Source organism: Anomaloglossus baeobatrachus, chromosome 5, assembly GCF_048569485.1.
Source record: "Anomaloglossus baeobatrachus isolate aAnoBae1 chromosome 5, aAnoBae1.hap1, whole genome shotgun sequence".
NCBI classification, from domain to species: domain Eukaryota; kingdom Metazoa; phylum Chordata; class Amphibia; order Anura; family Aromobatidae; genus Anomaloglossus; species Anomaloglossus baeobatrachus.
Window position 1 is genome coordinate 335,812,170 of NC_134357.1, and position 16,052 is coordinate 335,828,221.

General features: G+C 50.2%; 1 protein-coding gene across 3 annotated transcripts in view; it reads left to right on the plus strand.

Moving 5' to 3' along the window:
- MYBL2 (MYB proto-oncogene like 2) overlaps positions 1-16,052 on the plus strand; it is a 70,953-nt gene that overhangs the window by 27,014 nt on the left and 27,887 nt on the right. For all 3 annotated transcript variants that reach the window (XM_075347550.1, XM_075347552.1, XM_075347551.1), the window contains 4 exons: positions 4,603-4,747; positions 4,824-5,057; positions 5,974-6,342; positions 14,226-14,365. In XM_075347550.1, the coding sequence (XP_075203665.1) occupies positions 4,603-4,747; positions 4,824-5,057; positions 5,974-6,342; positions 14,226-14,365 (888 nt within the window). The remainder of the gene's footprint in view (positions 1-4,602; positions 4,748-4,823; positions 5,058-5,973; positions 6,343-14,225; positions 14,366-16,052) is intronic.

Genomic DNA, 16,052 nt, shown 5'->3' on the forward strand with positions numbered 1-16,052 from the left:
ACTTCATCACACTGTTCAGGGTCTCAGCAGGAGGACTCTCTGGAAGATGAAGCGGAGGTAGCAGATCAGGATTCTGATCCTGAAGCCGCTCTCAACCTAGATACACCTGAAGGTGACGCCATAGTGAATGACCTTATAGCGTCCATCAATCAGGTGTTGGATATTTCTCCCCCAGCTCCTACAATTGAGGAGTCGGCTTCTCAGGAGAAATTCCGTTTCAGGTTTCCCAAGCGTACATTGAGTACGTTTCTGGATCACTCTGACTTCAGAGAGGCAGTCCAGAAACACCGAGATTGTCCAGATAAGCGTTTTTCCAAGCGCCTTAAGGATACACGTTATCCCTTCCCCCCTGACATTGTCAAGGGCTGGACTCAGTGTCCTAAGGTGGATCCTCCAATCTCCAGACTGGCGGCTAGATCCATAGTTGCAGTGGAAGATGGGGCTTCACTCAAAGATGCCACTGACAGACAGATGGAGCTATGGTTGAAATCCATCTATGAAGCTATCGGCGCATCTTTTGCTCCAGCATTCGCAGCCGTATGGGCACTCCAAGCTATCTCAGCTTGTCATGCGCAGATTAATACAGTCACACGTACATCTGCTCCGCAAGTGGTGTCCTTAACCTCTCAGGCGTCGGTGTTTGCGTCCTACGCCATTAATGCTGTCCTGGACTCTGCGAGCCGTACGGCGGTAGCATCCGCCAATTCGGTGGTAGTCTGCAGGGCCATGTGGCTACGTGAATGGAAGGCAGACTCTGCTTCCAAAACGTTCTTAACCGGTTTGCCATTGTCTGGCGACCGCCTGTTTGGTGAGCGATTGGATGAAATCATTAAACAATCCAAGGGAAAGGACTCATCCTTACCCCAGTCCAAACCAAACAGACCTCAACCACGGAAGGTACAATCGAGGTTTCGGCCCTTTCGGACCGCGGGCAGGTCTCAATTCTCCTCGTCCAAAAGGCCTCAGAAGGATCAGAGGAACTCCGATTCATGGCGGTCTAAGTCACGTCCTAAAAAGACCGCCGGAGGAACCGCTCCCAAAGCGGCCTCCTCATGACTTTCGGCCTCTTCAAACCGCATCCTCGGTCGGTGGCAGGCTCTCCCGTTTTTGCGACGCCTGGCTGCCACAGGTAAAAGACCGATGGATGAGAGACATTCTATCTCACGGTTACAGGATAGAGTTCAGCTCTCGTCCTCAGACTCGTTTCTTCAGAACATCTCCGCCCCCCGAGAGAGCCGATGCTCTTCTGCAGGCGGTGTGCACTCTGAAGGCGCAAGGAGTGGTGATCCCTGTTCCTCTTCAGCAACGGGGTCACGGTTTTTACTCCAACTTGTTCGTGGTGCCGAAAAAGGACGGATCCTTCCGTCCTGTTCTGGACCTAAAACTGCTCAACAAGCACGTAAAAACCAGGCGGTTCCGGATGGAATCGCTCCGCTCCGTCATCGCCTCAATGTCCCAAGGAGATTTCCTGGCATCAATCGACATCAAAGATGCTTATCTCCACGTACCGATTGCACCAGAGCATCAGCGCTTCCTGCGTTTCGCCATAGGGGACGAACACCTTCAGTTTGTGGCACTGCCTTTCGGCCTGGCGACAGCCCCACGGGTCTTCACCAAGGTCATGGCAACAGTGGTAGCAGTCCTACACTCTCAGGGACACTCGGTGATCCCTTACTTAGACGATCTGCTTGTCAAGGCACCCTCTCAAGTGGCATGCCAACACAGCCTGAACATTGCTCTGGAGACTCTCCAGAGTTTCGGGTGGATCATCAATTTTCCAAAGTCAAATCTGACACCGGCCCAATCACTGACATATCTTGGCATGGAGTTTCATACTCTCTCAGCGATAGTGAAGCTTCCGCTGGACAAACAGCGTTCACTACAGACAGGGGTGCAATCTCTCCTTCAAGGCCAGTCACACCCCCTGAGGCGCCTCATGCACTTCCTAGGGAAGATGGTAGCAGCAATGGAGGCAGTTCCTTTTACGCAGTTTCATCTGCGTCCACTTCAATGGGACATTCTCCGCAAATGGGACAGGAAGTCGACGTCCCTCGACAGGAACGTCTCCCTTTCGCGGGCAGCCAAGGCTTCCCTTTAGTGGTGGCTTCTCCCCACTTCTCTGTCGAAGGGGAAATCCTTCCTGCCCCCATCCTGGGCGGTGGTCACGACGGACGCGAGCCTGTCAGGGTGGGGAGCGGTCTTTCTACACCACAGGGCTCAGGGTACTTGGACTCAGACAGAGTCATCCCTTCAGATCAATGTTCTGGAGATAAGGGCAGTGTATCTTGCCCTAAAGGCGTTCCAGCCGTGGCTGGAAGGCAAGCAGATCCGAATTCAGTCGGACAACTCCACAGCGGTGGCATACATCAACCACCAAGGCGGAACACGCAGTCGGCAAGCCTTCCAGGAAGTCCGGCGGATTCTGCTGTGGGTGGAAGCCACAGCCTCCACCATATCCGCAGTCGCCAGGGCATGGACGCAGGAGAATGGTCCCCTTCACCCGGACGTGTTTCAGGAGATCTGTTGCCGCTGGGGGATGCCGGACGTCGACCTAATGGCGTCCCGGCACAACAACAAGGTCCCGACATTCATGGCACGGTCTCAAGATCACAGAGCTCTGGCGGCAGACGCCTTAGTTCAGGATTGGTCGCAGTTTCAACTCCCTTATGTGTTTCATCCTCTGGCACTGTTGCCCAGAGTGTTACGCAAGATCAGGTCCGACTGCCGCCGCGCCATCCTCGTCGCTCCAGATTGGCCGAGGAGGTCGTGGTACCCGGATCTGTGGCATCTCACGGTGGGCCAACCGTGGGCACTACCAGACCGACCAGACTTGCTGTCTCAAGGGCCGTTTTTCCATTTGAATTCTGCGGCCCTCAACCTGACTGTGTGGCCATTGAGTCCTGGATCCTAGCGTCTTCAGGGTTATCTCAAGAGGTCATTGCCACTATGAGACAGGCTAGGAAACCAACGTTCGCCAAGATCTACCACAGGACGTGGAGGATATTCCTATCTTGGTGCTCTGATCAGGGTTTTTCTCCCTGGCCATTTGCCTTGCCCACTTTTCTGTCCTTCCTTCAATCCGGATTGGAAAAGGGTTTGTCGCTTGGCTCCCTTAAGGGACAAGTCTCAGCGCTCTCTGTGTTTTTTCAGAAGCGCCTAGCCAGACTTCCACAGGTACGCACGTTCCTGCAGGTGGTTTGTCACATAGTCCCTCCTTACAAGCGTCCGTTAGAACCCTGGGATCTGAACAGGGTGCTGATGGCTCTTCAGAAACCACCGTTCGAGCCAATGAAGGATATTTCTCTTTCACGCCTTTCGCAGAAAGTGGTCTTCCTAGTAGCAGTCACATCACTTCGGAGAGTGTCCGAGCTAGCAGCGCTGTCATGCAAAGCCCCTTTCCTGGTGTTTCACCAGGACAAGGTGGTTCTGCGTCCGGTTCCGGAATTTCTCCCTAAGGTGGTATCCCCCTTTCATCTCAATCAGGATATCTCCTTACCCTCTTTTTGTCCTCATCCAGTTCACCAATGTGAAAGGGATTTGCACTTGTTAGATCTGGTGAGAGCACTCAGACTCTACATTTCTTGTACGGCGCCCCTGCGTCGCTCGGATGCACTCTTTGTCCTTGTCGCTGGCCAGCGTAAAGGGTCACAAGCTTCCAAATCAACCCTGGCTCGGTGGATCAAGGAACCAATTCTCGAAGCTTACCGATCTTCGGGGCTTCCGGTTCTCTCAGGGCTGAAGGCCCATTCTACCAGGGCCGTGGGTGCGTCCTGGGCTTTGCGGCACCAGGCTACGGCTCAGCAGGTGTGTCAGGCGGCTACCTGGTCGAGCCTGCACACTTTCACGAAACACTATCAGGTGCATACCTATGCTTCGGCAGATGCCAGCCTAGGTAGGCGAGTCCTTCAGGCGGCGGTTGCCCACCTGTAGGAAGGGGCCGTTTTACGGCTCTATTACGAGGTATTTTTACCCACCCAGGGACTGCTTTTGGACGTCCCAATTGTCTGGGTCTCCCAATGGAGCGACAAAGAAGAAGGGAATTTTGTTTACTTACCGTAAATTCCTTTTCTTCTAGCTCCAATTGGGAGACCCAGCACCCGCCCCTGTTCCCTTCGGGCTGTTGTTCTTTGTGTACACATGTTGTTCATGTTGAATGGTTTCAGTTCTCCGAACTTCCTTCGGATTGAATTTACTTTAAACCAATTTATAACTTTTCCTCCTTCTTGCTTTTGCACCAAAACTGAGGAGCCCGTGATGCACGGGGGGTGTATAGGCAGAAGGGGAGGGGCTTTACACTTTTAAGTGTAATACTTTGTGTGGCCTCCGGAGGCAGAAGCTTTACACCCAATTGTCTGGGTCTCCCAATTGGAGCTAGAAGAAAAGGAATTTACGGTAAGTAAACAAAATTCCCTTCTTTGAAACTATAGTCTAAAATCTGACTACTCAGTATCTTTAGTGGTCGTACATGTCCATCTTTTTGTTTTTTAGCTAGTGGTGATGCTAATGGGGACATAGTCTTATAATAGATCATCTATTTGTGGATTTTATTCACCTGTTGTCTTTGTGCTTAGTGTCTCACGGTTCTATGCGTTTCGTCCTTAGGACAGACAATGCAGTGAAAAATCATTGGAATTCAACCATCAAGCGAAAGGTAGAGACAGGAGGTTATCTGAATGGGATAAGGAGCAGCGTCACGGAGGACAAGGAAGAAAAGGAGGACTCTGGTTCTCCACTTGTAGTGGAAGAGGTACCGGTTTGTTCCATTACCTGTATATTCGCCTCATGTCTAGTGGAGCCCACTGCTAATCTTTCTCTGATTACAGATTGAACAGTCCTCGACTTCTCAAGTAAAAGTAGAGACTGTGGAGAACGGCATCACTTCTGACATCATGGAAGTCAAAATAGTTGAAGTAAAGTCTGAGCAACTGAGTGAAGGTGAAGATGAGAGTGCCGGGTCCAGCCCATCATCTGCCGTCGCCTCTGTGAGTTCTGCCCCAGAGAAATGGATGGTGGAGTACGTCAACTGCCTGGTGCCAAGCAATGACATGATTGAGTCGGTGAGGAGCATACATTAGACCTGCATTTTTTTATTGCCAGAATTAAACTGTTGGCTGACTTGCTGTTGTGTTTTTTTTTGTTCCCCCCCCCCCCTTAAAAATGTAAATGTGTTGCTGGTTTTTAGTTAAGCGTTGTGATCTACAAAAGTGTCCTCTTATCAATATGTACCGTGTTGCCCAGAAAATAAGACACATTCCTTTTTTTTTTTTAATGTGCCCCCAAAACTGTGCTAGGGCTTATTTTCTGGATAAGGCTTATTCTCGGGGAAAAAGGCTTTTGGGGACAAGTTTACCCCCCCCAAAAATGTGGGCCTGGGTTTCTGCGTCACTCCCAGGTCATCCTGTGATCTTTGGTGGGCGCTCCCAACAGGTGCGGTTCATACGGCAGAGGAACCTGGGACAGTGGAACACATGGACCTGCGGTGAAACGCATGGAGGACTTGAGGTGGAACGTGTGTGTGTGTGTGTGTGTGTGTGTGTGTGTTATCTGATGTGCATTCCACTGCAGTTCCTTGATGTGTTCCACTGCAGATCCTCCTGTTCGGCGTCTAAGTATGATTGCGGGGTCTTCTGTCTTCTCTCCTTTGGGGTGTCTGCTTTCTATAATGAAGTGTCTTGCAGTATTCTTTAACTTTTTTTAGCTGCGTAGACACTTTATTATTGAACCGCGACTAGGGCTTATTTTCAGGGTAGGGCTTATATTTAAGCCTTACTGCAAAAATACTGACAATTCCTGCTGGGGCTTATTTTTGGGGTAGGTCTTATTTTTGGGGAAACTCTCTAGCAGTTTTAATACATGAGGTATCTAGGTTTCATTGGGCTCATCCACACGTATAGCATATTGCATCAGTAAACCCTTTTAATATATTTAGTCCTATATTGTGCTAAGGGAGTTTATTTTTTCTTTCCTCTCAAGGATGCTGAAGGTTGGTGTGACCTTACCACTTTTGATTTGACTGATGACTCTGCAGTTACTGACGTTGGCAGTCCTAACTCCTCGTCTACTGCAAAACCTCTGACAACCAATATAACTGAATATCGCCTTGATGGACATACCTTGTCTGACCTGAGTAAGGGTAGCAAAGGCGAGTTAATTCCGATATCTCCACGTCCACATACTGGATTTGGGACACCACCGTCGCTTCTAAAACATCAGAAGAAGAGGAAGATCACCTTGTCGCCTGTCACAGAAAGCGTGGCCAACAGCAGTGCCTCCACTACAGACACAAATAGTATGACGCCCAAAAGCACTCCTGTTAAGTCCCTACCCTTCTCTCCATCACAGGTAGGACTTCATTAACATTACTTTTTTTTTGCTTTAGTTTTGTTGTTCAAATGAGGCTAAATCCACAATCTGTGTTGGTATATATATCAGTGTAAATGACGATATGACCACAGATTTTAATGAGTTAGCGGCAGATTTAAGCAGCTGTGTTGGTGTAGCTTAGGTTCTCTAAGGTTCTCTATCAGGATTATACACGTTAAAGTAGAGGTATGGCCATAATGGTGCTATTAGGCCTAAGACACACAGTGAGAAAAACGGTGTGAGTGGAGTGCGATAAAACTTCGCATTCCCCTCGGACCAATTCTAGCCTGTGTGTCAGCACACATGAGCGATTATTTTCTCAGCCCTAATCGGACCGAGAAAACAATCTCAGAATGCTGCGACTGTAATGCGAGACTCTCTCTCGCACCCATTCAAGTCAATGGGGCGGGAGAAAAATCGCACTACACTCGCAGTACACTGGTGTACCGCGAGTGCAGGGCGAGATTCGCAATAGCAGACTACAGAGGAGAGAGGGAGATAAAACCCTCCCCTCCTCAGCACTGACCCGCCCCTCCTCAGTGCCAGCCCGCTCCCCGCAGCTAAGGTCCGCTCGCACAGTCGGACCTCAGTCGCAGGGACACTAGCATGACACTCGGCTCTGCTGTACTGCCAGTTTGAGCTGAGTGTCATGTGAGGATCGCAGTAATCCCAGTGTGGCCCCGGCCTTCTACAGATTCTATCGATGCCTTCAGTGAAAAAATTTGCGTCCTGGTTGTTGTCTAATAAGCAGTAGAAGCTTGGGTTTCCTAACCTTTCGGTGCATTGTAGTGGGACTCTGGGTAGGGTCTCTGGCTCAGCCGTACGCTGCCTTTGGGGTGGTCTGTATCTTCTTGTATTAAACTTTCCGCATGCGGCGCTTATGTAGATTGAGCTTGCGGTGGGCTTCAGTCAAGTGGCACAGGTTGAGACCTCTGCTCGTCATTGACTGCCTATCTGCCAAGTGCCACCCACGGCTAGGACCGCACTTGGCAAAGCTAGGAAACCCAAACTTCTAATGAGGTTTAAACAACCAGGATCTTTATTTCTTCACTGAAGGTATCTATTGAATTTGCGTAACATCGCCATTATGGCCATACTTTCTTTGTCGCTCCATTGGGAGACCCAGACAATTGGGGTGTATAGCTTCTGCCTCCGGAGGCCACACAAAGTATTACACTTTAAAAAGTGTAACCCCTCCCCTCTGCCTATACACCCTGCCGTGCATCACGGGCCCATCAGTTTTTTGCTTTGTGTTGAAGGAGGCACACATTCACGCAAGCTCCACATTTTAGTCAGCAGCAGCTGCTGACTTTATCGGATGGAAGAAAAGAGGGCCCCTAACAGGGCTCCCGGCATGCTCCCTTCTCACCCCACTCTGGTCGGCGGTGCTGTTAAGGTTGAGGTACCCATTGCGGGTACAAAAGCTGGAGCCACGTGCCGTTATCCTTCCCCATCCCTTAGGGGCTCTGGGAGAAGTGGGATCCTAACCGGTCACCATGCACTGGGACCGGGCTCCCTCCGCAGCCCCTGGGGGAATCTGACGGACAGGAGACCGGGTATCATCAGGGACAGGCCCGACCGGTAACATGCTTCTCTGAGGTACTCTGTGTCCCCTTGGGGACGGCGCATAGAGCGCCTGTGTAACAGACGCTGCAGCGACTGCTGGGTGTTTTGTGTCGCCGGGACTACCGCGCCGACCGCGCCTGTTTGCCGGCCGCGTTACTAACTTTAGTCCCCGGCTTCTGCGGCCTAGTACCGCATACTCCCGCCCCCGGGCCTGCCAGTCAGGGGTAAGGGCGGGACGCTAGACTGGACGTCAGCGGTGAGGGCTGGAGCATACTTAGGTATCCTCCTCCCCCCTCACTGAGCACTGTGGGGCACCAGATTCCCGCCCTTTCTGAGGCACGCCCACGGCTCCCTCCTCCTCTGAGAACGCTGGCAGCCATTGTTATCATCACTTCTGCCGGTGGAGAACTTCAGACCGAGCTCCACAGCTCTGGGAGGCCCAGGCAGGGAATCTGGTGGACACACAACCGCTGAGTGCGGTCGGTAAGCCGCACCGGTTACAAGGTGCTGGCCCCCCTGGGTGCCGAAGTGTATATATATATATCCATATATTGTATATATTTGCTCTGTTCGGCCGCATTATTTGCTTTGGCTATATACCCTCACTGATTGCTCTAAGAGGAGACAACAGCATGTCGTCCGCAAAAAGCAAGGGTGCCAAGGCACAGGCTTATTTTGCATCCTGTACCTCTTGTGCGGCTATGTTACCTGCAGGTTCCACCTACCCTCATTGTGTGCAATGCTCGGCCCCTGTGACACTCACTCAGCCGGAGCCTCAGGCACTGGTGGGACCCTCGGCCCAGGTAGAACCACCGGCTACCACTGTCCAGGTGGCAGGGACAGAGTTTGCAGTGTTGGCTGAGAAACTTTCTGAGTCACTTTCCCAATCCATGACTCAGTCTATGGATAGATGGTCTGCTAAGATACTAGAAGCTTTGCAGTCCAGACCGGTAACACAGGCCCCGGGCACTGTTGAATCATTGCCCCCAGGCCCCCCTCGGTCGGCGCAGCAAAGTGCTCCTGGGGTGACTCCTAGGTCCCACGGTGAGGACTCCGACACGGACCGCAGTCCCAGACCGGCTAAGCGAGCTCGCTGGGAGCTTCCCTCGACTTCATCACACTGCTCAGGGTCTCAGCATGAAGACTCTCTGGAGGATGAAGCGGAGGTGGCAGATCAGGGCTCTGATCCTGACACTGCTCTCAATCTTGATACACCTGAAGGGGACGCCATAGTAAATGACCTTATAGCGTTCATCAACCATGTGCTAGAACTTTCTCCTCCAACTCCACCGATTGAGGAGTCAGCTTCACAGCAGGAGAAACACCAATTTAGGTTTCCCAAACGTACACGGAGTGCGTTTTTCGATCACTCCAACTTCAGAGATGCAGTCCAGAAACACCGAGCATTTCCGGACAAGCGCTTTACTAAGCGCCTTAATGACACACATTACCCCTTCCCCACTGACGTAGTTAAGGGTTGGGCTCAGTGTCCCAAGGTGGATCCTCCAGTCTCTAGACTGGCGGCTAGATCCATAGTAGCAGTGGCAGATGGTTCATCGCTCAAGGATGCCACTGACAGGCAAATAGAGCTCCTGATGAAATCCATCTATGAAGCCATAGGCGCGTCTTTTGCTCCGGCATTTGCAGCCGTATGGGCACTCCAAGCTATCTCAGCTTGTCTGTCTGAGATTAATGCAGTCACACGTGCCTCTACTCAGCAGGTTGTGTCTTTAACCTCTCAGGCGTCGGCTTTTTTGTCCTACGCCATGAACGCCGTCCTGGACTCTGTGAGCCGTACAGCGGTAGCATCCGCCAATTCAGTGGCAGTTCGCAGGGCCATGTGGCTACGCGAATGGAAGGCAGACTCTGCTTCCAAGAAATTCTTAACCGGTTTGCCATTTTCTGGCGACCGTCTGTTTGGCGAGCAATTGGATGAAATTATTAAACAATCCAAGGGAAAGGACTCGTCCTTACCCCAGTCCAAACCAAACAGACCTCAGCAACGGAAGATACAACCGAGGTTTCGGTCCTTTCGGCCCTCAGCCAGGTCTCAATTCTCCACGTCCAACAGGCCACAGAAGGGCCAGAGGAACTCTGATTCATGGCAGTCTAAGTCACGTCCTAAGAAGACCGCCGGAGGAACCGCCCCCAAGGCGGCCTCCTCATGACTTTCGGCCTCCCCAAACCGCATCCTCGGTCGGTGGCAGGCTCTCCCGCTTTTGCGACGCCAGGTTGCCACATGTCCAAGACCGATGGGTGAGAGACATTCTGTCTCACGGTTACAGGATAGAGCTCCGCTCTCGTCCTCCGACTCGTTTCTTCAGAACATCTCCGCCCCCCGAGCGAGCCCATGCTCTCTTTCAGGCGGTGAACACTCTGAAGGCAGAAGGAGTGGTGATCCCTGTTCCCCTTCAAGAATGTGGTCGGGGTTTTTACTCCAACTTGTTTGTGGTGCCAAAAAAGGACGGATCATTCCGTCCCGTTCTGGACCTCAAACTGCTCAACAGACACGTGAAAACCAGACGGTTCCGGATGGAATCTCTCCGCTCCGTCATCGCCTCGATGTCCCAAGGAGACTTCCTAGCATCAATCGATGCTTTTCGGCCTGGCGACAGCCCCACGGGTCTTCACCAAGGTCATGGCAACAGTGGTGGCAGTCCTACACTCTCAGGGACACTCTGTGATCCCTTACTTAGACGATCTTCTAGTCAAGGCACCCTCCCGGGTGGCATGCCAACACAGCCTGAACGCTGCTCTGGAGACTCTCCAGAGGTTCGGGTGGATCATCAATTTTCCAAAGTCAAAATTGACACCGACCCAATCGCTAACTTACCTCAGGATGGAGTTTCATACTCTCTCAGCGATAGTGAAGCTCCCGCTGGACAAACAGCGTTCACTACAGACAGGGGTGCAATCTCTCCTTCGAGCCCAGTCACACCCCTTGAGGCGCCTCATGCACTTCCTAGGGAAGATGGTGGCAGCAATGGAGGCAGTTCCATTTGCGCAGTTTCATCTGCGTCCACTCCAATGGGACATTCTCCGCAAATGGGACAGGAGGTCGACGTCCCTCGACAGGAACGTCTCCTTCTCGGGCAGCCAAAGCCTCTCTTCAGTGGTGGCTTCTTCCCACTTCTCTGTCGAAAAGAAAATCCTTTTTGCCCCCATCCTGGGCTGTGGTCACGACGGACGCGAGTCTGTCAGGGTGGGGAGCGGTCTTCCTCCACCACAGGGCTCAGGGAACCTGGACCCAGACAGAGTCCTCCCTTCAGATCAATGTTCTGGAGATAAGGGCAGTGTATCTAGCCCTAAAGGCGTTCCAGCTGTGGCTGGAAGGCAGGCAGATCCGAATTCAGTCGGACAACGCCACGGCGGTGGCGTACATCAACCACCAAGGCGGCACACGCAGTCGTCAAGCCTTCCAATAAGTTCGGCGGATTCTGCTGTGGGTGGAAGCCACAGCCTCCACCATCTCCGCAGTTCACATCCCGGGCGTAGAAAACTGGGAAGCAGACTTTCTCAGTCGCCAGGGCATGGACGCAGGGGAATGGTCTCTTCACCCGGACATGTTTCAAGAGATCTGTTGCCGCTGGGGAACGCCGGACGTCGATCTAATGGCGTCACGGCACAACAACAAGGTCCCGGCATTCATGGCACGGTCTCAAGATCACAGAGCTCTGGCGGCAGACGCATTAGTTCAGGATTGGTCGCAGTTTCGACTACCTTATGTATTTCCTCCTCTGGCACTGCTGCCCAGAGTGTTACGCAAGATCAGGTCCGACTGCCGCCGCGCCATCCTCATCGCCCCAGACTGGCCGAGGAGGTCGTGGTACCCGGATCTGTGGCATCTCACGGTGGGTCAACCGTGGGCACTACCAGACCGACCAGACTTGCTGTCTCAAGGGCCATTTTTCCATCTGAATTCTGCGGCCCTCAACCTGACTGTGTGGCCATTGAGTCCTGGATCCTAGCGTCTTCAGGGTTATCTCAAGAGGTCATTGCCACTATGAGACAGGCCAGGAAACCAACGTCCGCCAAGATCTACCACAGGACGTGGAGGATCTTCTTATCCTGGTGCTCTGATCAGGGTTTTACTCCCTGGCCGTTTGCCTTGCCCACTTTTCTGTCTTTCCTTCAATCCGGAATGGACAAGGGTTTGTCTCTCGGCTCTCTCAAGGGACAAGTATCGGCGCTTTCCGTGTTTTTTCAAAAGCGTCTAGCCAGGCTTCCGCTGGTACGCACGTTCCTGCAGGGGGTTTGCCACATAGTCCCACCTTACAAGCGTCCGCTAGAACCCTGGGATCTTAACAGGGTGCTAACGGCTCTTCAGAAACCACCTTTCGAGCCGATGAGGGATGTTTCTCTTTCACGCCTTTCGCAGAAGGTGGTCTTCCTAGTGGCAGTCACATCACTTCGGAGAGTGTCTGAGCTAGCAGCGCTGTCATGCAAAGCACCCTTCCTGGTGTTTCACCAGGATAAGGTGGTTCTGCGTCCGGTACCGGAATTTCTCCCTAAGGTGGTATCCCCTTTTCATCTCAATCAGGATATCTCCTTACTTTCTTTTTGTCCTAATCCAGTTCACCAATGTGAAAAGGATTTGCACTTGTTAGATCTCGTGAGAGCACTCAGATTCTACATTTCTCGTACGGCGCCCCTGCGCCGTTCTGATGCGCTCTTTGTCCTTGTCGCTGGCCAGCGTAAGGGGTCGCAGGCTTCCAAGTCAACCTTGGCTCGGTGGATCAAGGAACCGATTCTTGAAGCCTACCGTTCTTCTGGGCTTCCGGTTCCTTCAGGGCTGAAAGCCCATTCTACCAGAGCCGTGGGTGCGTCCTGGGCATTGCGGCACCAGGCTACGGCTCAGCAGGTGTGTCAGGCAGCTACCTGGTCGAGTCTGCACACTTTCACGAAACACTATCAGGTGCATGCCTATGCTTCGGCAGATGCCAGCCTAGGTAGGCGAGTCCTTCAGGCGGCGGTTGCCCACCTGTAGGAGGGGGCCGTTTTACGGCTCTTTTTATCGAGGTATTCTTTTACCCACCCAGGGACTGCTTTTGGATGTCCCAATTGTCTGGGTCTCCCAATGGAGCGACAAAGAAGAAGGGAATTTTGTTTACTTACCGTAAATTCCTTTTCTTCTAGCTCCTATTGGGAGACCCAGCACCCGCCCCTGTTCCCTTCGGGCTGTTGTTCTTTTGTGTACACATGTTGTTCATGTTGAATTGTTCTTTGGTTCATGGTTTAGTTCTCCGAACATCCTTCGGATTGAGTTTACCTTAGACCAATTTATAAGTTTCCTCCTTCCTGCTTTGGCACCAAAACTGATGGGCCCGTGATGCACAGGAGGGTGTATAGGCAGAGGGGAGGGGTTACACTTTTTAAAGTGTAATACTTTGTGTGGCCTCCGGAGGCAGAAGCGATACACCCCAATTGTCTGGGTCTCCCAATAGGAGCTAGAAGAAAAGGAATTTACGGTAAGTAAACAAAATTCCCTTCTTTTATTTTAACATTCATAATCCTTATGACTACATCCCTTTTTAAAGGGAATGTGACAGCTGATACATGTTACATGCTGCAGTGGCTGAATGACTAGTCGCACAATCTGGTCCTGCAGGCTTCTTCCCGCCGGCTCCTCTTCAGTGATGGGTCTCTCCCTGCGTGTGTGTATAGGGAGACCTGTCAATTATTGGTAACACACTGAAAAGCTGCCAAGCACCAAGATGCCCAAAGGCCTAGTCTTTCAAAGTATATTTTCTTTCTTTTTGCAAATATTGCAGCATTTCAAATATAGCATCTGATACATACTGCCCAATCATTGGGAGCATGTATTAGCTTTCTGGTTCCCAGGAGTGGTAAGAAAGGGTGTGTTGCTGCAATGGTTAATTATTTGTATCAGCCCAGAGCTAAGAGAGCAACACTAGATCAGGATACGTTTCCAGGGCCTGAATGTATCCGTTCAGACAGCCTTCAGAAATATTGAGTGATTGTATGAAAAAATAGTTGAAAATTGCTTTCATAGGCAATGTTTAATGATATGTCACCTACCGATCTCTTGTAATATTTCAGCACAGTCCTCTTTATGGCTTGTGCTGGGGAGCTGCCAGTTGTATAAGCTTTTTAGGCTTTGTTTTATTGTGCCAGTGCTGTAAGATTGGATCCTTTTGTCACCCTAGCCAAATGGCTACAGTAGTCGCTGTAAAATGCATGCGATACCTGTAAGCCTTTGCCTTTTTTTTTTTTTTCTTTCTTCGTACACCTACTAATTGGGTTATTCCAATTTCTTCTTTTCCTATGTTCTATAGTTCTTAAATTTTTTGTCAAAGCACGATACTTTGGAGCTGGAAAACCCATCTCTAACCTCTACACCGGTCTGTAGCCAGAAAGCTGTTGTAACCACACCTCTCCATCGAGACAAAACGCCCCTGGTACAGAAGAACTCTGCGTAAGTTTACTCCTTTGTTGTGTTCACTTTTACTCATCACTGATGGGTATTCTGTAGTATCAACACTATTGGCTTGATGCCACTATGACTGCAAGATAAGGTTTCACTCACCTTTCAGATAGCGTTGTGCTCAACTTTTACCCTTTTCCCACCCCATGATGTACTATTATGTAATGGATCTGGTACTGTTGTATGTTACACAGGCAGGACCTGCCCTAACAGCAAGTGGCAGAGCTAGCTCTGATGGTTTCTGTTTAAGCACTTAAATGCCACTGTCAATCACTGATGGTAGGACTTAATTTGCACGTGCATAGCCCACCCACAACTGATCAGAGTGTATTAATGGGTTGCGATTGCACAGGGGCTGGCTTAATGCTCTGGATATTGCTCATGACCATCTCTGAGTGGAATGTGGCTTTAGAAGTAGGAGGTTGAGCCGTCCTGTCCTACATCATGCTGCTCTCAGATGAGTTAGCAAAACCTGCTAACAGATTCCCTTTTAAAAGGTAATTTAAAAAAAAAAAAAAAAGCTAGGTGCTGAAACCACTCTGTCCTGGGCCTTGTGTTGTTCAGCATCTTTATCAATGATTTAGATGAAGGTATTAAGGATAAACTGATTAAATTTGCTGATGACACAAAGCTAGGAGGAATAGCTAATACTAGAGAAGAGACAGAGGATTCAACAAGATCTAAACAAGCTGAAACAATGGGCAGCAACTAATAGAATGGATTTTAACAGGGAGAAATGCAAAGTCATACATCTTGGCAAGAATAATGAAAAGGGCCTATACAGCATGGGAGGAATAGAGGTATCCAAAAGCATGTGTGAAAAAGACTTGGGTATACTAATAGATCACAGACTGAACATGAGTCAACAGTGTGACGCAGCAGCAAAAAAAGGCAAAACACCATTCTAGGATGTATTAACAGAAGCATACATTCTAGATCATGTGAAGTCATTAACCCCCTTTACTCCTCATCTGGAATATTGTGTCCAGTTCTGGGCACCACATTTTAAAAAAAGACATCAACAAACTGGAGAAAGTTCAGAGAAGAGGGACCAGCATGGTGACTGGTCTGCAAACCATGTCCTATGAGGAATGATTACAGGATTTAGGATTGTTTAGCTTGCAAAAGAGAAGACTGAGAGGACACTTAATCGCTGTCTACAAATATCTTAAAGGCTGTCACACTGTAGAGGGATCAGTTTTATTCTCATTTTCACAAGGAAAGACTAGAAGCAATGGGATGAAACTGATGGGGAGGAGACAGATTAGATATTGGAAAAAACCTTTTTGACAGTGAGGGTTAACAGGTACGTGCGTCCATGCTGATGACGCTGGGCATTGAATAGCACGCTGGCACGCCCCTGTAGGCGTAATAACAGGCTAAGAGGCCAGACTAATCGGGGGAAATAACGCCCTTGCGACTAGTTAAACAGGAATTAGAAATATTGCATTTTATTTTACCTGACCGGTTCCCTTTGGAAGCACAATTTTTTTTTTTTTTTTTTTTTATTTCTCTTAACTGTTACATTTTCAGAATTAGTTGACAAGAAACAAAACATACGTTTATTGCTATAATCATACTAACCTGGAGAATTAAGTTGGCAGGTCCTTTCTTTTTTTTTTTTTCTTTCTCTCCTGTTTTACTGTGCAATAAATACAGTAAAAACAAAAGCCTCCAA